The sequence below is a fragment of the Maylandia zebra genome, linkage group LG4, assembly GCF_041146795.1.
Source record: "Maylandia zebra isolate NMK-2024a linkage group LG4, Mzebra_GT3a, whole genome shotgun sequence".
Taxonomy (NCBI): domain Eukaryota; kingdom Metazoa; phylum Chordata; class Actinopteri; order Cichliformes; family Cichlidae; genus Maylandia; species Maylandia zebra.
Window position 1 is genome coordinate 28394914 of NC_135170.1, and position 19688 is coordinate 28414601.

The 19688-nt window shown below is 39.7% G+C and overlaps 2 protein-coding genes across 2 annotated transcripts; one reads left to right on the forward strand and one right to left on the reverse strand.

Moving 5' to 3' along the window:
- Positions 1 to 448: 448 nt before the first annotated feature.
- wnt9b (wingless-type MMTV integration site family, member 9B) lies at positions 449 to 6375 on the reverse strand. The gene is made up of 4 exons (XM_004552254.2): positions 6181 to 6375; positions 5515 to 5768; positions 3816 to 4081; positions 449 to 2445 (listed from the first exon to the last, which is right to left on the reverse strand). Exons 1-4 carry the CDS (start codon positions 6264 to 6266, stop codon positions 1984 to 1986), a joined length of 1068 nt encoding a protein of 355 aa, XP_004552311.1. The 5' UTR covers positions 6267 to 6375; the 3' UTR covers positions 449 to 1983.
- A 2070-nt stretch (positions 6376 to 8445) lies between these two features.
- Positions 8446 to 19384, forward strand: arf2a (ARF GTPase 2a). Its single transcript, XM_004552253.3, has 5 exons — positions 8446 to 8542; positions 16265 to 16419; positions 16551 to 16661; positions 16750 to 16874; positions 17258 to 19384. The coding sequence occupies exons 2-5, from the start codon at positions 16275 to 16277 to the stop codon at positions 17417 to 17419; spliced, it is 543 nt and encodes a 180-aa protein (XP_004552310.1). The 5' UTR covers positions 8446 to 8542; positions 16265 to 16274; the 3' UTR covers positions 17420 to 19384.
- The last annotated feature ends 304 nt before the right edge of the window (positions 19385 to 19688 follow it).

A 19688-nucleotide genomic window follows, 5' to 3' on the forward strand; every position in this document is an offset into this window, starting at 1 on the left:
ATGATTCAGGGATAATAGCACATAAACTGCTCTCATCATCGTTGTGGGGCGGTCGATTGTAACTTTCTAATGGTGAATTGGGGGTCAAATGCTCTGAAAGACAGCGCTCCTCTGAGTCACCACCTTTGTCATCATCTGCATTATGGTTGTCATCGCGGCTGGTGCGCTGGCCAGAGGCACAACACCTGTAAGCGTGTTCTCCGCGCACGCAGCCCTCGCCTTTCGGTTGGGCGGTTGATGGCGATGCAGCACGACCACAGGATTTTCAGATGAAAAGGAGGCCAGGCCACCATGAGCAGGAAGTGGTTTTTTGCTCAGTCGATGCACAGAGCCGTGTTTCGGGCAGGTGTATTGCGCTCGCTTCCTTGTTGCGTGTGAAGTGTGTGTGTGCGCATGGTTTAGTGTGTTTGCCTGCAGCAACTGAGCAAGACACAACAAAACACGTAGGCCTTGTGACTCGTTGTCCATTTATTAACCTTATTTGTTTTAAATAAGAATGTAAAGCAACTAGATTTTTATAAAAACTTGCTTTGGAAAAATGAGTATTCATATATTACCAAATTAAAAAGAGCTGTACAAACATCTCAAATATGATATTTATAACGAATGCAGAGGGGAAAACATGTATCTACAGAGAGGATAACTCTGCATAGCTCATAAATCTTACTGATATTTGCCAAAAGATGAAGTGAGGTAGAAAATTATGATTCCACATTGTCAGACGCCAGGACCCCTGACATGAGTTATACTCAGATTATATATACAGTTCAGAGTCCCTCAGAGAAAACATTAACTGGCCAATAAAAACAAACCTTTGGGGTCCGGCACGCACTTTTGACCTGCACACATGGACACATTGAAGTTGAATATATAAGGGTAGTAAACTGGGTGATTGTCTTTGATTAGCAATTTTAGCAAATAAGGAGCATGATTAGCCCACTTCAAAGGCAGTCAGAACAAAGACGTGGCTAAATTAGACTTTGAAGACCAAATGGTTCGGCCAAATAATTTTAAACTTGAAAGCATAGCAAAGTGTGTGTTTCTATAAACAGCAGAATTAGAAGAGCCAGGCTGGTATGCTGATAAATTAAGAAAAAAAGTGATCTTTAACCACAGTGTTTGGTGTTTCCCTCACTATTGCCCCAGGTATTTCCCTTTGTTCTACTGAGCCCACATTAGTCCACATGTAAAGATTTCCATAGACATTTCCATAAGAGCAACTGAAAGCCAGCTTCTCTGCTTGCACAATAAGCTTCTCATGCATCAGTTACAATGTAGGTTGTGTGGCATTAATCACTGCTCAAAGCTTCCAGTGATTCTTTCTAATCATATATTTAGGCCTAAAGACAAACAATTCATAATGCACATAGGATCTCATGATGCAAGAGCAACTTAAGTGCTTTTTAGTCAGGACTGAACTTTAGCTAAAAGTTCACCACAGCAGACAGAAAGTCAGACAGGTAGGTTCCTTTAAAGGCTATTTTAGCCTCATTGATAACAATTGATTCCAAGAATTAAAATATAAAGCAGCAGTACAACAAAACTGGCACAATAAATAGTGAAATGGAGGGAGACAATTACAACACAACAAAATCCCTTTTAGAGCTTCCTTGCAGACAGGATTCAGCATCCGATGTCTTCCAGTCCGGTCCAGTACCTGCTGTAAGAGCATTTTCCCTCCTCATCCTCAGGAGAGTGAGATTTCAGTGCATTCAGCGAGAGAAAAGCAGGGTAGTTTGAAAACATCCTCACCTACAGTAAGCTGTTGCATATCAATTTAGTGACTATAACCAGCAGTATAATATTATTACATTTGTATATTCCATGCAGTTCACAATCCCTTAGTGTTAAGTGTCTATAGGAGATTACAGTTCAGTCCTGTCCATGATCAGTGATTCATTTTTTTTTAAATCACATTTTCCATTGACTCAAAGGATCATTCTTTATTCAGGTCTTTGCAAATGTCTTTATCTCATCATGCAGCTATGCATTTTTGCAGGTATATACCTCCTCCTCTCTCACACATGTCTGACACTCCACGTGGCAGCACCAGCGTACCTGGCAGTGGCAAGACAGGCTGGTGAGGCGCATGGCTGTGTTATAACCACGTCCGCAGCACAGACTCTGACAGCTTGTGTCTTTGGCGCACGAACGGCCACCTGTACCAGGGGAGTAGCGAGAGGGCCTGCAGAAGCTGGGGGAGTCTTCCAGGTAGACCAGGTCGGTAGTCCGGAGGCTCTGACCTTGGCGACGGGGGCTTGCGAGTTCGGTCTCCCCGGTGGCTGCGTTGGTGACGCTCAGCACTCGCACAGCAGTGTCGTATCGATACTTCAACAGGCGTCCAGTGTCGTGAAAAGGAGACAGCTGCTTCCAGCAAGTCCGTACAGCACAAGAGCCGGAGACACCATGGCACTTGCAGGTTGTTTTCAGTCCGCTCTTCACTGCCTGGGATAAGATGGGAGGTTGAGGGGGGTAGGAATTGGAGGGAAAAAGGGAAGAAATGTCAGTTCCTTCACTTTGATTCATTACCTGGCCTCTTATCTGGGAGGTCTATCTGGCAAGAGTGAGACAATTTCCTGCAGGGTGCATAGGGGGTTAGGAGTGGTGGTCCGCCAATATGTGCCTTTAGCTCACCTCAGTCAAAAATTTGACATAATGGATTGAAAGATGCTGTTCAGCATGTCATATTTCACCCCGCATTTCTCACTTGGACAGCTCTTGCTATTTTTTTTTCCTCGGTGTGTTGAAACTAGCTCTGTCGGCTTCTCTCCTGCCTCTTTCCTAAAGCCTGAGGCAGAGGTGACAAACAGGGGCGAGTGGAATCTCTCCACCCTGTTTTTAGTACATGCCTGCTCATGGAAAACATCAATAAGAATTTCTGTGCAAGAAGTGCCAAAAACATAATGCAGCATTTGGTAGTGGTGCCCCTCATTTAGGTTAATAGTTCACTGAGCTTGATGGTCAGTGATGAGAGCAATCACTCAGCCTGAGAGCTGCTGTCTTTGCAGAGGCCAGAGACAGGTCATACAGAGAGACCCAGAGGGTACTTCTAGGTACTTCTGCTCAGTTCCTCCTTTTGCAGGCATGAACCCCTCGGGGGCTTCAGAACACCATTAATGTGAGATGAGGGATGCCGACCACTTTAAGTTTTTGTTAACATGGCTCCTGGTCTCTTCTGGCCACACTGGTGTCAACTGAGGAAAACATTTAACTCAGTAAAGATTAGATAAGATAGTTGTGTTTTTCCTTTTTCTCCACATCAGCTTTGTCTAGGTGTGAGCTACAGGAGTAGGACCCTGGGGCCTGCTATTTCACAGCTACACAGTGGTGGTTATGAACATTAGGTGGATTTATGAAGAGCACAGTGATCCAGTAAGTGGAAAAAAATGCTTGCTCGTATATTAAAAAGAGGCCACGGTTATAATCGTTCTCTCTGAAATGAGACCTTTAATTTTCTGCTGGCCCGCACAGCAAGCTTTATCATGCCTGAAAACACCTGGCTCCAACCATCCCACAGCCATCTTGTCTCCTCACTACAACTGCCTCACCCTCTGCCTCTGTATTATCCGCTCGGGCCGATGACAGCACCAAATCAGAGAGCATTTATCTGGCTGGCACCATGAAAAATATAGAGGCGAGGATTACAGTTCAATAACATTTGATACTCGGGACTGCGTCAGAGGTGTAATTGTCAGGTAAAATCGCAGAACAATTAATCGAACTGAGTGTTGCTAAGGCGTACGTTTTGTCGCCTCAGGCTTCAAGGAGTAAGCTGTTTTGCTGCAGAATAATTGATGTAATATTTCTACACTCACCCGAATTCCAACGTTGATGTTGTGGGCATCCACCAGAGCCCTCAGGTCCTTGCTGACCCTCTTTTGGCCGAGGAACTTTTTGAGAAACTTGGTGCTGTATTTCAGGTTGTCACCACAGACCCCCCACTGCCACGCTTCCCGATGCTGGATCCCGGGGGAATCGTCACAAGTGCACCTCTCCATTCGACCTGAGCTGCATGCTTTGGCAAGTGCATGGGTCAGTGCTGCAGAGGACACAGCCAGCAGGAATGCAGTCTCCTTGAAAGCTGTGGCAGAGGGATCAGGGGAGGTGGAAGAAAAGAAAAAATATTTAAAGCTACATTTTTTCAAGGCTTTGGATGCAAAAGCTATTGGTGCTCTGAAACATTTGCTCTGAAAGAACAAAATTTACGACAAAATGCTTTTTGCGTCACCGATTAACCTTTTAAGCCAGAATGTTTACAGAGGACTCGATGCGTTGTCAGGGTTTACAACAACATCAGCAATTCTGCAAGTTTTCTTACGTCGCAATTCCTCTCCTGACATTTCCTTTTGGTTTTGCACTGTTATTTGCTTCACCCAGAGCCATCACCATGGTATATTTTGATCCAATTAATTATTATTTTGACTAGGAAGGATTTTCCCAGATGAAAGTGGGTAATCACGCCACCCTTTTCCTCTGGGAATGGCCACTTTCCCGAGATAAAAATAACCACAGGGCTTGAGCACTCTGCACCGCACCACATTTCTTGGCTTTCTACTCCCTCATTACCTCTGTGCTGACCTGTTCATGTTCTCCCACACGCTGATATCCATATGCATAAAGCTTAGAAGATCCTAAAGGAGTTTATGTGCACAGGAGGGATTTTGAGCTATATGCAATATGGTGATCCAACGGTAGCTAATCAATAGGTGTATCAAGCCATGTAAATTATAAAGTATTCAAGTAAGCAGCTTCTCAAAAACTTTAAAAGGTTGTATCAAGTCAAGGGGTTCAGAGGAGTTACCGAGTGTTATCTTGACACATTCTTTGGTATACAGAATGACTTAGGAACATTTTTAACTTTAAATGAGATGAAGAAAATTAATTTTGTCACTGGTTTTCTCAAGCAAAATAACTTACCAAGCTTTTTTTTATATACAGGAATCATTTTCAGCACTTTGCTGCAAATAGTTGAAGCTCATGTCTCAATTGTTTATTTAGAAATGCAACAAACGACTATTAGGAACAAAACAAAGAACCTGTAAAACCTTATAAACGGGTGTATATTCAGTTTCTATCTTGTACAGCATGTAATACATCTTATTGAAAAAGTTGCTTCCCTGTGTGAGAAAGGGGCTTGTAAAATGTTGTATTGTTTGAAATAAAATAGAAAATATCAGTTTAATTATTTCGTTAAATTTGAACAAGAAACCTTATTGTTTACAAACTTTTACAGCTGTTAAACTGGTGGTAAAACGTTTACGCATAAATTTTTTTACTGGTTCATTTTTCTCATTTTCACTTTTTGATTGATGAGCTTATGTCGACAAAAACATGCCTGCAGCACTACAGGTGTGCTTATCTATAAAACATCCTGTTCTTACTGCTCAGCCATGCACTGCAGGTAAATAAAGACGAAGACATATATAATTTGTAGTTAGATAAAAGAGAATTTCCGACTTTCTCAGTGACCTTGAGCAAGAACCCAAAATTGAGGAAAGTGTTAAAGTGGCTCACCTCTTTTCAGAAGACTTCCCCGACCATCCATGCTGCAGTTCCAGCGTTCGTTTCTGAACTGATACCGACACTCAAGGAGGCTGAGGCGCACCGACTCCCGAAGCGTCTCGGCTAAGCCCGGCTCCCTGCGACAGAGTCTCTTCTGTCTCCTCGTCAGAGTCATTTGTTCGCACTGCTTCAGGTGGGCCTTTCCTGATGGAGCTTCATTGGAAAACGGAGCTGGTAAAAACACCAGAGGTTCCCGACCTGTCAGTCTAGGATTATAGAAGAGGGGGAAAAATCACATTAGAAATTGTATGTGTGTGACAAAATACACCAACACTGCGTCCACAGTAATGAAACTATTCTGTCACCACTCCAGCATATGTTGTTATTACAAATGTGTTCCCACAACTGTATTTTCTCCCTCGAAGAAAATCCAGGAATAAAACTTTTATGTTCATTTACCTTAAAATACATTTGAAATTGCGAATATGGATTTTTTTTTTGTTTCAGTGGAACATATTAGCGTGTACATGGACTTCGAACAGCCCTATAAAAATATAATTACGCGTGCGTAATTCAGCTAAAGCTTGTAAAGGTTGTGGCTGTGGTCACTTCTAATGATTTAAACAGAAAAGCCAAACAACCGAGATGAAATGTACAAGTAAAAGTTCATTGCCTGACCCAAAATAAGCTGCAGTGTGCGACAGAAGGATGCAGAGTGCAATGATTCGCAATAGGCAGGCGGTCCTCGGGAGCCTGGAGCGCATGATGCCGGGTTGGCGCTGTTCCTCATCTCGCTGATTCTTCAATAGAGAAAGTCCGTGCCGTTTGCTCGGCGCTTCTCTTTAAGGGGCCCCTCATGCACTCAGACCCTCAATCCGCTGCGCCAGGCGCCCTGGTCCGCTGGGAGGCAGGACTCTTAGGGGAGGGTACATCATCCTGCCGCACTGTCATTGGATTCTCTCAACATTGCTACTGTATGTTCCCTCCCACTGTAACGCCACCCAGAAGATGCAAGATCAGCTCATAATAATAATAATAATAATAATAATAATAATAATAATAATAATAATAATAATAATAATAATACAATTAAAACTTAATTAAAGTCGTGATTGAATCTAAAGTTTGAGTAGGACTGTCAGTTACCTGAAGCAATGAATAAACAGTAGAACTGTTCAGACATAGGGTCTATATGCATGATGATGGTTATCTAACAGCAAGCATCTGTCTGATCAAAGGGGCTCAGAAAGCAAAAAGATTTTTTCTTTGCTTAACATATAAGTTCTTATATTGTATTATTAAAGAGTATAAATTCAGTGATCCTGCAAACACACTGAAAGAAAAAAAAAAAAGGATTTAAAAAAACCCCCGCATGGCTAGAAAGCAAAGGATCCGTGTCTGAAAATAGTTCTGAAATTAAAGGACAGAATCAGACACTGAAGTCTGTTATTCCAATCAAACCTATTCCATCTGGTCCCAAACAGTCGAAGGAAAAAAAAAAGAAAAAGAAAAAACAGGCATGGATGGAGCCCCATCTAGAGGATTTTTGAAATAAAGAATAAATCTGGGAATACAAATGAACGTAGAGACAATAATACTAATGGTTTGGTTGTGTATCTACATTTGATTCACGTTTAAGCTAAAGAAGGAGGCATGGAGGGGTTTTTTTGTTAAGGCAGTCCCATCCTTTAATGGAAAAGTCTGTCAAATTATGTTGTAAATTATAGCTTAATACTCAATAATATTACTTTATCAATTTTTTATTAATTATATGATTGGATATATCCATCCAGAGGCCAACAGCAAAAGTCTTGAGTAAACCCTAATTTTTTTATATTTTGCGAGAAAAATAGGTGATGTCTGCAAACACAGGAATACAGTCTATACGGGAAAAACTGAATTTGCACAATACTGACCAGCTGAAAAGTCAATATTTGGGATGGTTGCCTTTATTCTTCAATGCAGCCTGAAATCATCATGCTGAAAAGGGAAGCTGTTGCCAACCAGACACTCCCCATAGTATTGGTTTAGAATCTGGTGATACTGAATTTATAGTTCAATCAATATTGACAAGATTCCCAATGCCACTGGCTAAAATGAAGCTCCAAATCATTGTGGAGTCTCCACTATGTTTTGTACATGCTCCTCTCCTGAACTCCTCTGTACTAATTATGATTTGAACCAAAAATGTTTAATTTGATTTTTTTTCTCTTCAAATAAATCAATAAATCTTGAGTCCAGCTGTTGCCTGATTTGCCATACCTGAGTCTTTGTTTCCTGAATTAGATGGATCAATTATAGGATCATCTCAATCCCATCTCTCAGGTCCTGTGTCAGTCTTTGGGAGGATTTTTTCTTTTTCTGAAGGACATGACTTTCAGAAACTCTTCATCTGCCGTAGATAGTTTTTTCTTTATAGGGTTTTTTTTTTCAAGCCAGCCACTACTTCTTCTGTCCTCCACTTGTCTAGTTTCATCAAATTCGTTCAAGGACATCAACCCAGGTTATGTCAGATTTCTGGATAATAATCTTTTGGGAATCACCTTGTTAGTGATTGTTTATGTGTTTTCTTTGTTACTTTTTATAGATTCACCTAGAATTGTGGTAACAGATGTGCTTTTGCAACAGATTGCTAGTAACAAAGTGCCTATAGACATAGTTCAAAATTATTTATTTGCTAGGTTATTAATATAACCTTGCTACACAAAATAACTTATTATTTAAAATTTATTTAAAATGAGTGGAAAGGCAGCCAAATGTCCAAAGGAAAAAAAGTTTAAAGACCTCGGAAAGCCTGGAGGATTATTGCTGAAGACTATGTTTTTTTAAGATACTGAAGACTTTTGCAGTCCTGCACTAAGCTTGTAATGTCACCTTCTCACCATTTGGTGAAGCAAACCCTCGATTTTAATGTTTTCAGCCGCTTCAAATCACACGAAGAAGAAAATGGTGACGAAGAAGAACACGACGTCGCCGGAAAACGCCATTTTGTTGTTGAACCGGATCGGTGGTGTAGAAGCATCGAGAAGCGCCAGGGAAGGTAACATTTTTCTTTTCATTGAAAAATACTATATAGTTAAGCCTTATGAATATGTATTTCATTTGAACACAGAAGAAGGCCGCTGATGTTTAAGTCCTGCAGCTCGGTTGGTTTGAAGTTGTAGACGCTTTGAGCAGGATACTTTAAAGTTCATAAGCTGTTTCCTTAGCAGTTTAACTTTAGCACCATTGTGTTGACTTAAGAAGTTTTTGACCGCTGGATACACACCCTTATTAAACAGTAATCAATAACTGTATTAGGCGGTGGCGTTTTTGAGCTCACTGTGATCTAAATGGCTAATATTACGCGTTATTCCGCTGGTTCTCGACCATAGCACAGTTAGCAAGCTAGCGTCAATGAGCTGTCACTTAGCGTTAACGTCACACAGCTCCAACTCACCCATAAAACCTTAAAGGAGATTAAAAGAATTTCTTTTCTACTGCTTGGTGGCTTAAAGTTGCCACCAGCGCCATTTAAATTGCACCAGAGCACTGAAACTGAAATTTGTGTTTATTTATTTTTTGTTAATCAAAACGTTTCGTCTTACGGGGGTTGAGCGGCTGACCAAACTGAGGGACAGGTTTGAAACACAGAGTTAAGTAATAATAGTCAGTGGTTTAAAGACACTTTTAAGAGTTTTTGTCACCCAAAGGTTCCCAAAAAACCCCAAAAAACTTCGCAGAAACAGTCGCACCTCTTTCATTGAATGGAAGGATGGGTGGCGCTTCACCTCTGTGATCCTGTCAGTCCTGTTTACTCAAAGAACTGCTTTACACCTACTGAACATCACTTCCTCATTCCTCGGACCAAAAGCATGATGTTTGAGGATTTATAGGAAGCTGAATGCACTGCTGCTTCCCATGAGGTTCTTGGAAAGGTCACAGCACAGTAACTGGACCATTTTGGATAGAGTGAGTTGTGAAATTTTCAAACTCATCTTTTTTTCCTCTTTTTTTTAAAGTGGTGACGTCACTCTCCCACCCAGCAGTGACCATCCCTCCTTAGTTCGCCTAATTTGCTACTAAGCAACTTTGTCACTAGACTTGGTGACTTTTAATACCCCGTTAGCTGTCTTTTCCTGGCTCATAATGACCCTGTGTGGGTTTGAGTAAGCTCAAGAGCATGGTTAGTCCACTTGTAGTAATGGTGATGAGTCTGTCTTCGATCACTTAACAGAAATTTGTCAAATTTCCTGCTATTTATGACTAATTGATTGAAAAGGTGTATTTAAGTAATGCACTGCTTTAAAAAATGGAAAACCTTGCCTTCTAAGCAACCAGTAAAGCACATATAGACAGTGCTCCTCTGTGAGGGAGGATCAAACTTTCTTGCAGAATCCAAGTGAAGTGCACTTCTGCACTTTGTAACTTTATCCCAGAGTTTACATGTAAACACAGACATTTTTTGCGGTTATAAAATTAAGCACAAGTCACCAGCCTTTTAACATTAATGCTGCTTGCAGGGGTGTGTATGTGCATCATGTGCTCAACCCAAGAACCACACCTACCTTTAAACTACCAAAAGTGACCAGGTATGAGTCAGCGTCTCAACACAAAGTCTAGAGTTGATGTATGAAAACGGTTTTGACAGTAGGCATCAATTGATACTGAACTCCCTTAGGTCCATAATTATTCATTTCATTAACATTACAAGACTCGAGTGTGCATTAACTGGCCTAATATAGAGCTGGAAAAAATGTTACTTTCATCTATTTTTATAAGATTCTGTTCCATTGCTAATTTTTCTTTCAGCAATAATTACTTACTGTAGGATAATAATTAATATTTTTTCCCACAGTATTTTTAAATAAACTAATCTTTAATATTTTTTTCAGTCTTTCAGCTCTTCAAAAAACCTTCAGTCTTTGAATGATTAGCTAACACTGTAATGTTACATAACAGAGAAAAGACAAATATTGACCTCTGATGTGATACCGTAAAGCTGTCTTGTTTCCTGAAAGGCTGCTTGCTGATTCCAGTATGTTATTCTACCTCTAATATTTGTTTTTCTCAGTTCATAATAGCTTAGGAGATCCTATTATCTTTCCTTTTTTATTATTATTTTTCTCCCCAAACATGCATATTAATATTTTGAAATTTAAAATTTTAGTGCTCATCTCAAAAAGCACTTTAATTTGTTGATGAAATCGATCACTTTTTATAGTGTCCCTAAATATCGGTTTTCTAAACATAATTAATGCTTTCTGTTTGTGAAACTGAGAGTGGGATGCATCCCAGAGCTCAATGCTGAAAAGATAACAGTAAATTTAGTTGGCAGTAAATCCACATATTCCAAATCTCTCTGTTAAATCGGTCCTTTTCTTTTCCTCACGCTGGAGGCCGATGCATTAATGTCGCGGTGAGCTTGTAACACTCGATTCTGGTGTTTTGTTTTGGGGGGTTTTCTTGTTTTTAGACTACCGCTATTTTTATCAAGCCTCAGGCATGCAAAAAGTCGGTGTTTATCGTGTGCATTCAGTGGGCGTTTTGAGGAAGTTTTTTTGGCACTGTTAAATTCGCGTCTTGGGTTTACCACATTCTTGCCAGATGATCAGCAGGAGCTGCTGGTCTCAAGTACATGTTGTAGCTGTGAAATGACTACAAAATACTGTTCACGCTTACAGTCAACAAACGGCGTACATTTGACCAAACGGAAGTGCTCATATTAATCCAGCTGTTGCCACTGGCCACATTATAACTCAAGTTTTACTTGCGCTGTATGCTCACATGTATGCTGTGATTACAGCTTGCAGTAGTGTAAAGACAATGATGGGCATTTACTGTCTTTCTTTTCTAAAGAAAAACTGTAATGGCAATTTATTACATCTAGTGACACAACATGAGTCAAATATAATAACAGAAGTAAACCTATGGTAGTGTTTTCAATGGAATATAATTGCTTAGCACTCTAGTTCCACAGTAACAAAAGGAACTTAACTTTAAAGTAACTCTTCAGTTGAATTTGAACATTATTTTTATTTGTATGTTGTATGTATTTGTATATGTATGGTACAGCTTTTTAGCAAGTTGGTTAAAGCGCTGCTTTTCCACCATGTAACCTTATTGGCAGGTTTCATCCACTGTTTGTTTCCTGTCATACAGAGTCTGTCAAGCCAGTGCTGCAGTAGTGGTGCTGTAGAAGGTGTAAGTGTTCACCTTTTTAGCCAATAACCCGTGAGTGACACATGTCTCTCGCTTTCAGATATGTCTGGGCTTGTTGTTGTGCATACTTAGGAATGTAAACACATGGTACATGAGAGCTTTTTTTTTCTTTTTTTATCTCTCCCTTTTCCTTTTTTTTTATAGCACATAAAAATGTAAATAGAGTGCACAGCCCTAAGCCTGGTGTTTTCAAAGCTACTGAGTGGTCGTCCTGTGTTCTGCCTGCTGGACGCTACACAGTGCTCTTGGCTGTGTCATTTCCAAAGTGAGAACACAGCAGATGCTCACAAGCTCCAGCTTTATGCTACATGTGAGAAATAACAACTTTGGGGAGTGTCTCACCGTGATCTGACTTTTTCAGTAGTTTGTGTGAAAACAACTTAAGCCTCCCTTTTTTAAAAAATTGTATTTTATTTTTTTCAAGGGAAAAACTTAATTTTACTGACTAGAAATACTAGAATTTAACACTAAACTGCACTGATTAGAACAGGTGTGATCCGTACAACTTTCCACCCTGCTGGTTAAGAACATTTTGGCTTCTTGCAACTCTTGTATTTCTTCTCCCAGCTATTAAAGTGACCTTTAATTTTTTAGGTGATTAATCCTATACATACCCTTATCCAGTATATATCATTTATCCCTATTAAAGGTATAAAAATGGTATTTAAAAAAAGGTATAAAAATGGATCTCATCCAAGTTTACACCAAATAAACTGCTGAGCAGCACAAGTTGGTTTGTTCTGTCTCATAGTCGTCATGAAACGTTTTGTAAAAGCCCTAAATCAAGAAGCAGGGTTTATGAGGAATAAAAGAAATTTTTGGTAAAAAATTATTTAAGCTGCAAATTTACTTTATGAAAACAATATCTAGTAAGGGTGTATGGTTTCCTGTATGGTTTGGGTAAAGAGTAAGTTTACAGGTTAATGTTTCGATGACATATTATTTTTCAAACAGTATCAAATCTATGTGCTTACACCTGTGCCTCAGACTTTGAAGATGAGACCACAATTTATGAGAAAAAGCAGAATTTCTGGCATTTCAAAAGGATTAAAATAAAAATGTTTTCCCTCTTCATCTGTATGTAGTGAAACCTCACCTCAGTAGTTCATCTGATCAGGTCATCTAACTAGGTTAAAAATGTGCTGTGCGACATTTCACTAAACTATATTAGCTAAATGAAATCTCTTCCGTCTTTTCTAAGTAGTTAACCAATTACTCCTTTGTTATTAAGACAACCTCTGTCAGCTTATTAAGTGTAATGCTTTGTACTGGTTCTTGTTTACCTTAGCCACAAGCTTGTTGGATACCCAGGACAAGCAGCACTGCCACTACGGCCTCTGTTTAACTTGGGAGGTGTGTTTGCAGCAGCCGTTTACTTGAAGGGCAAATATTGTTTCATTTTAGGGCCAGGAGGATGTTACAGAAGTGCTTTTTACGGTCATTAACACTGACACAATAAGGAATATAGGGAACAATAATAATGACACTTTCCTGCATGAGATTCTTGTAAGCAAGTAAAATTTTATTTATATAGCACATTTCTAGATAAAAAGATCACAGTGCTTCACAAGGTATAAAACAAGATCTCAGGGATCTACTGGGGACATAGGGCTGTAAAAGTTCAATGATGTAGGCTGGTGCTTGTCCTTGAAGAGCTTTAAATGTCAGAACCAGTATCTTAAAATGGACTCTTAATTCAACGGTATAAGCAACGATGTTACATGAGAGTACTTAGTAGGGGTGCAACGATACACAAAATTCACGGTTCGGTTCGGTTCGATACTTTGGTGTCACGGTTCGATATTTTTTCGATACAAAAAAATGTTCATGCATTTTTAATTTGTCATTTATTAAAATTATAAATATATATTTTAACTCAAAAGTACAGTTTTTAAATTTAACCCTAACCCTTGTGCGTGTTTTTTATTTTGACAGCGAATGCGCACCTGCGGACCACTTATGTGCAGCCCTGGTTATTTAGCTCATCATATTGCAGCCACAGAAATTCTTTTGTCCATGAAACCATAAAGCTGCACTTTCTTTTTGCCTTATAGTCTGATTTGTCATAACTTCTCCGTTTTGTGGTAAGCTTTTCTTTGGCTGTCACTTCTTCACCCTGACCTGTCTTATTTGGCTCAGCAGAACTGAAATGCTTTTACACATGCACTCACATAAGCTCAGCGATTCTCTGCACGATCAACCTCTCACATGTTTAAGCTGCGGGAGATTTCACTTGTCATGTTTGCATAGTAAGCTAACGATTAATAAGACTATGTCAGAGGAATTGGTGCACAAATTATCATCACTCACAGATCAGTGCTGTCGCTCTCTATACACAGTTCGCACGATTGCAAAGTGAAAGCAAAAAAACAAGCGCAAATTCAAACGCGACTTCAATATGTCACATATTGACAGTGGCTCACCGATGCCAATGACATAATTACCCAGCTACATTTCTGAAAGAATGCAAAAGCATTGACATATATTTTTCCTACAATAGCCCGACGGACAGGGAAGAGATAGAATTTTGGTAGCCCGACTGAAAAAATCGCTAGCTCCGGGACGTCGGGCTAGCGATATTGCAAGCCCTGTATCTGATTGAGGAATCACTCATCTTTGGAAAAGAGAGTTTATTACAGAGAAATGTCTCTTTCCAAAATAAAAGCTATACTATCCGCTTCTTCTGGGCTATATTCTCAGCAGCATAAGGAGAATCATGTGCTAACAGCTGTCTAAATGACTCGGGTAAAGTTTGTAGCATGCATGCTTGTTGTTTTTGTCTTTGCACTAGGATGATGTCGGCGTAAATGTGCAGTCATATTCGTTGTGTTCCCACTAGTGCTTTCAGGTTAATCTCGTTGAAATGACCTTAACGCCACAACACGGCAAATCTCCGTTAACGAGCTACCGCCGATCGCTCCGTGCATGGGGCTAGACGGCCAACACGTTAACGAGCTAACTGCGCTAACACGCTAGCTCCCACCCATGTAATTGAGCATTGCATGGCACATCCAACATACTGTTTTACTTTAGTCCATGACTCGCTTACCTTCAGGGTCATACGTCACATGAAAACCAAAATAATTCCAAACGCCAGATCTGAATGAGGTTCAATTTGCCTGTTGCAAGGAGAGCTTAACTTCTGTCTCGCTAGCTTGACCTGCGCTCTTCCTTCTGACTGTGTTGAGCGCTCAGTGGATCTGCGCTGGACAGTGCAGCCTAGGCGGAGTAGTCGAACACAGATTCACTGAGCGCTCAACACAGACAGCATCGTCAGAAGGAAAATTGATAAAATAAATTACAAATGTTGTATTGTTCGATACATATGCGTACCGAACCGAAAGCACTGTATCAAACGATTCAATATCGATACGAATATCGTTGCACCCCTAGTACTTAGATGTTTTTGTCAGAAGCCTTGCTGCAGCATTTTGGACAATCTGCAGACGCTTCAGGGAGTTTTTGTTTAGACATGTAAACAGTGAATTACAGTAGTCCAATCGTGATGAAATGAATGCACGAATAACAATCTCCAGTTCAGTATGAGATACTATAGGGCTCAGTTTAGAAATGTTTCTTAAATGATAGAAGCATGACCGAACCAGAGATTTGACGTGGACATTCAGGGTAATAGCAGAACCAAAGGTTACTCCTAGGTTCCTGATAGATGATTTCACAAATGTTGAAAGAGGACCAAGAGCATTCATTATGTTAGGTACATGTCTGTCTGGAGCACATACAAGGACTTCAGTCTTTTCTTCATTAAGTTGGAGGAAGTTGTCAGCCATCCAACCTTAGATGGATTCTAAGCACACATTTAGAATCTGCAGCTTAGAAACATCTTCAGGTTTAAAAGACACATATATCTGGATGTCGTCTGCATAGCAGTGGTAGCGAATGTCCTCAAAGGGGCTCAAAATGTAGAAACTTAACATCACCCTCTGATTAGGTTTGTTTGTGGCGACTAATTTCTAAGTTCACTTAACAAGGGGAAATCAGTTTGACTAAATGACTAATTTAAAACAAGAAAAACTTGGATATCAAATTAATTTGAGAACCGTTTATAGGACAATGCCAAAAACTCTCGAAACAAAAGCATTTGAAACCATTAATCGCATTCTTCAGTAGGGAATCGAGCCACTTAACTGTGCAGCACTTTATATCATGGTTTCCAAATGTTGCACGTTTCTTCCGCGTTTATCCACAATCTTATTCTTTCACTTTTAAAATAACCAACAATAATTATTAAAAAGAATTAACAAAAAGACTCTGCCTAGACTAACAGATTCATGGTGTTTCTGATCAACGATGGTCCATCTTGTGGCAGATGGTTGCATAACGTTGCGCAACAATTTACCAGCATTTGGCGTCAGTGGAAACGTTTAATAATTGGATTAAATGACTAGAACGTCTGGCACGACTGACAGCAGCAACGGTTAATTGACTAGTTTCGCACATTCCTACTTCTGATGTCAGCACTTCAGCTGTGTTTGTGAAATTGCTTTTAGTTTGGTATCACATTATCAGAGACCTTGCAAACTGACAGTTTCTCCTCCTGCAGGTGAGACAAGATGGGAAATTTTGCTAGCCTTTTTAGTAAATTGTTTGGAAAGAAGGAGATGAGGATCCTGATGGTAGGACTGGATGCTGCTGGAAAGACCACCATCTTGTACAAGCTCAAACTGGGAGAAATTGTTACCACAATCCCTACCATTGGTGAGTCATCCCCCACATTGTAATGAGAATTTCATTGCTTGATACAAAACATTGAAATTTTGGCATTAAAAAAAGAAAAAAAAGGCAACACACGGTTGAAACTTGTTTAAACCTTCCATCTCTCACTTTAGGTTTTAACGTTGAGACGGTAGAATACAAAAACATCAGTTTTACAGTGTGGGATGTCGGCGGTCAGGACAAGATCAGGCCGCTTTGGAGGCATTACTTCCAAAACACACAAGGTGAGATAACTTATATCTTTTCCATTTTGGTGTATAAGAATTAGTTCATGGTTGCCCTCAAAACTGACCCTTTTTACTTTACTTTCAGGCCTCATCTTTGTAGTGGACAGTAATGACAGAGAGCGAGTGGGTGAGGCGAAGGAGGAGCTGATGCGAATGCTGGCTGAGGATGAGCTGAGAGATGCCGTGTTGCTCGTGTTTGCAAATAAACAGGTGAATTTGTGTTTGAGAAGTCAAAGAAGTCACCATATTTAACCCCCTTTCAGATGAAACTGTGCAGGATATTCAGAATTCATTACTAGAAATTACAGTTGTACTTGTATCAGGTGAAGGTTATTGTATTTATTTGAATACATCTTAATTTAAAATCACTCGAAGGTAAAAACTACACATCTGGCTGCATTACCTCACAACTACTTGCAAAAAATATATAAGATGTAAACATCTTATACATTTTTGAAATGTAAGGTCAATAATGATACAGTTCGTGGTTTCAACTCTCCTTTTTTTACTTCAAAATAAAAGCAAAGGCAAATTATTCGAGGTAACCTATCCAGGGGACGCTTGTTATTAACGGTTAATTTCTGCACCTGTAGGACCTGCCCAACGCCATGAATGCAGCTGAGCTTACAGACAAACTGGCCCTGCACTCCCTGCGTCACCGTAACTGGTATATCCAGGCCACATGTGCTACTACTGGAGACGGTCTCTACGAGGGTCTGGACTGGCTTTCAAGCCAGTTAAGGAACGCAAAATGATCAATCACTGCCAGCTCTGTGCGGTGTTTTGGGAGATTGCACTGGTCCTGGTCTCACGCTCTCCTCTTTTTTTTCCCTCTCTATTTTTTCTGAAGCGTCGGGCCTTTTGGCTAGTGCTCCCCTGCATTTGTACTGTATGTGTGTGTTTGAGTATTTTTGGATGAACGGACGAACGACTGTGCATGTACGTGTGAGCTAAGTCGGAGCAGCCCTGCTGTGCCTTGAACACAGTTAGCTCTCAAGACATCTCATTCCTCCAGTGTCAGCACATCCAGAGGCACTGGTTCCCACAAAACAGAGAACAACACAACATTATTGCTGTGGGTCATCTGTCAAGAATGTTTAGAATCACAAAAACCAAAAGGTAACAACAATTAGGTTTTTACATCAGCCTGTCATATTAGAATTAAGACCATTTTCACAACTGTTTTTTTTCTCCTCTCAACCTTGCAAGATGCACTGTGCTATGTAACTAGTGTCATTTTTGGTAAAATAAAGTATAATGTGTTACATCCTGGAATAGTTCATGTTCTTTTGAAAATTATGCATTTTGACATTTTTAGGGACTGGATAAAGTTACATTAAAAAAATCTTTTAATTCCATAAACGTGTAGATCCTGTTGATAATCAGATTGTAATCGGAGTCGGTGTGTCTGTGAATCTTCCACATTAACTTCCTTAGATTTTACAAAATTCAGGTCACATCATTTTGCTTCTGATAGTTATCTGTTATTGCGTCTGTCTTTTCATGGGGTCTTAAGTTTTTTTTGCAGAGGATTAGAAGAAGCATCATCACTGGGTCTACAAAAGGCAATAAATGTTGCATGTTTACATGTGTGGAGGAGAGTGTTGTAGCTACTAGGTCATTGGTGGATGTGTGTGGGTTTCATACACTCCCCACTCATTGGAACAACAAGGCCTTTTTTAGAGTTGCTCCCACTCTGGCTTTTTATTTACTGGTAGATTTATTTTCTCTTGTATGTAGCTCCTTGGTTTAGGGTCTCTTTTCTATTATATTTTCTTTTGTTAGTCTTTATCCACGCATGGCCTGGTGTGGGTTTTTATTTTGTTGCTCTCGGGACCAGTTGGTTGGTTTCAGGAAGGGTTCATTGTGTTTGGTTCAGCACGAGGTCACCAGAGGGGACGCGCATATGCTCTAGACCACATTGTCAGCACTGTGACAGACGGTACATTTGTACGACAAGTGTATCAGTCAGTTCTGTAAATGCTTTCTTAATGCTTCAGTGTTTTCTCTGCATGTAGCTGAGGTGCTTCTCTTGGTGTCATTTACGTCACATCGGGCCATTTGCACAACCTCATCAGCTTGCACAACACAGGACTGTGCGAAGACGGCAGTTTATCTCTCAGCTGTTACAGAGAACCCGTACACAAATACGCTCCCAATTGCTCATACCAGCAGACAGCTGAAGTGTCCCAGTAACACTGTTACAGCAGTTCAACCAGTGACATCATCTTTTCCCCTTACACCCACTAATTCTAAAGGATCCCACATTTAGAAAGAAACCAATCACCCCCACATTCCTTACTGAGTTAAGACAACTCTAAGGTCATACCTACTGACCTCAAAAGGGAAAATTAATGTTCCCTTTTTGTTTTTCTAAAACTGGACTCCTTTTTTTTTTTTTTAAATAAAGTTTGCTTAAATGAATGACTAACCTTTGAGCTTTCTTCATCCTATGTATCATTTACTAAACAGCAAGAAATACAGATGTGTGTGTGTGCGTGTGTATATATATATATATATATAAAAAAAAACCTGTAAGAAAATGTATTTTAATGTCATCCACCTGCTCTTGTTCAGATGTGAAGCTTTAATTTTCGTTTCTGTGAAAATTACATGGTACGTGCATATGTATTTCTTAATTACCTTTTATGCTTTTTTTTTTTTAAACCCATCTTGTAACGTCTGATAAATGCACTATAATAAAGAGATCTCTATTGTAAGTCTTTCTTCTTGACTTTTTTTTTTTTTTTTTTTTTTTTTTTACAAATCAAGTCGGTGTGATTAAATTCTTCAAAAGCTGCAATGTCACATTTAATATTGCATTAAAAACTGATTAAATAACCTAGTTGACATAATTCTGAGGGTCAGCACAATATGAACTTTAGTCAAAATCGCAGGCATAGTTTGGGTTATAATAGCTTGTTGCTGAAATATTTATGGCCTTAATCATTTCTATTCATGGTGATGTCAAGAACTGTAATTCTTTTTGAGTCACATTTTAATTAGGTGTGTCAACTGCTCGTT

What these genes read in the sequence shown, in the direction of transcription:
- wnt9b (XM_004552254.2), bottom strand. Translation starts at nt 6,266, where the DNA reads ATGCGCTCCAGGCTCCCGAGGACCGCCTGCCTATTGCGAATCATTGCA. An exon ending in GGGAAGTCTTCTGAAAAGAG is followed by an intron (nt 4,082 to 5,514) that starts GTGAGCCACTTT and finishes CCTCTGCCACAG; the next exon opens with CTTTCAAGGAGACTGCATTC. An exon ending in ACATCAACGTTGGAATTCGG is followed by an intron (nt 2,446 to 3,815) that starts GTGAGTGTAGAA and finishes ATCTTATCCCAG; the next exon opens with GCAGTGAAGAGCGGACTGAA.
- arf2a (XM_004552253.3), top strand. Translation starts at nt 16,275, where the DNA reads ATGGGAAATTTTGCTAGCCTTTTTAGTAAATTGTTTGGAAAGAAGGAG. An exon ending in TACCACAATCCCTACCATTG is followed by an intron (nt 16,420 to 16,550) that starts GTGAGTCATCCC and finishes CTCTCACTTTAG; the next exon opens with GTTTTAACGTTGAGACGGTA. An exon ending in TTACTTCCAAAACACACAAG is followed by an intron (nt 16,662 to 16,749) that starts GTGAGATAACTT and finishes CTTTACTTTCAG; the next exon opens with GCCTCATCTTTGTAGTGGAC.